Source organism: Chrysochloris asiatica, unplaced genomic scaffold (genome assembly GCF_000296735.1).
Source record: "Chrysochloris asiatica unplaced genomic scaffold, ChrAsi1.0 scaffold00379, whole genome shotgun sequence".
Lineage (NCBI taxonomy): Eukaryota > Metazoa > Chordata > Mammalia > Afrosoricida > Chrysochloridae > Chrysochloris > Chrysochloris asiatica.
The window spans coordinates 1,987,905-1,988,882 of record NW_006408897.1 but is presented as its reverse complement, the minus strand read 5'-3'; the positions used below and the strand labels follow the sequence as shown (position 1 = coordinate 1,988,882).

The 978-nt window shown below is 41.0% G+C and overlaps 1 protein-coding gene across 2 annotated transcripts in view; it reads right to left on the bottom strand.

Moving 5' to 3' along the window:
* Nucleotides 1-561: 561 nt before the first annotated feature.
* LOC102810712 (major histocompatibility complex class I-related gene protein-like) overlaps nucleotides 562-978 on the bottom strand; it is a 38,370-nt gene continuing 37,953 nt past the window's right edge. For both annotated transcript variants that reach the window (XM_006876431.1, XM_006876432.1), the window contains one exon: nucleotides 562-621. In XM_006876431.1, the coding sequence (XP_006876493.1) occupies nucleotides 581-621 (41 nt within the window). In that variant the 3' untranslated portion in view covers nucleotides 562-580. The remainder of the gene's footprint in view (nucleotides 622-978) is intronic.

Sequence of the window (978 nt, the reverse complement as noted above, 5' to 3'; positions counted from 1 at the left end):
TCCTGTTCTGAATAGGAGTGTTCCTCCCACTCTGAGATTCTCTAACCTATTTGCAAACCATCATGGGCAAATAGGATATAAGGAAGGGTTGTGTCATGAAAAGCAAACCAAAATTCAAATCAACTGCTGTCAAATTAACTCCAACTCATGGTGAGCCCATGTGTGTTAAAATGGCATTGCTCCATAGGGTTTTCAATGGCTGATTTTTCAGAAATAGATCATCAGACTTCACTTTGGAGATGCCTCTAAATAGATGAAAAACCCCAACCTTTTGGTTAAGAGGTGAGCATATGAACCGTCTGCAGCATTCAGGGATTGTTTCATAATGAGACAAGTTATATTTAAAGTCAAATATGGCAAAGGAGCCCATGAAAGAGGTGGAAAGTTGATAGGGTTTTTTTGAAGCCCAAAGAGAAAGAAAATTTCCTTCTTTGTGTGGCTTCTAGCTTTCTACCACAAATTCTCAGTCCTATACTGCCCGTGCCTGTTGTATGTATGGTCAAAGACCTTCAAGCCCTGGACCTGAATCCATGTGGGATTATGACGATCACGGTTCCCAAAGGAAAGGAGGTCTCTGCCATCACTGGTTTGGTGTAGGAACGTAGATGATTCCAATTTGCTCTAGAAAGAAAAGAGGTTTTAGTAAGAGATGACATTCTGGTCAGTTTCCTTATAGCTCAAAGATAAACCATACAATAGTTAAGCAAAATCTGAGAAGCTGGCATTGACATTTTTAGCTTGCTTTATCAAGATTCTCTTAGTACGTGACAATTTTTAACTGAAACTCACAAATTCCACAAGATAAAAAACAGGAACTCATAGTCCATGTGCCTCCTGAGAGAGGTGCAGTTGTTGTTGTTAAGTGCTGTCGAGTCGATTCCAACCCATAGCAACCCTGTATAGGGTTTCCAAGGAGCAGCTGGTGAGCTTGAACCACCAACCTTGCAGTTCAAACGGCTTTGCAGTCTGGCGCATTAA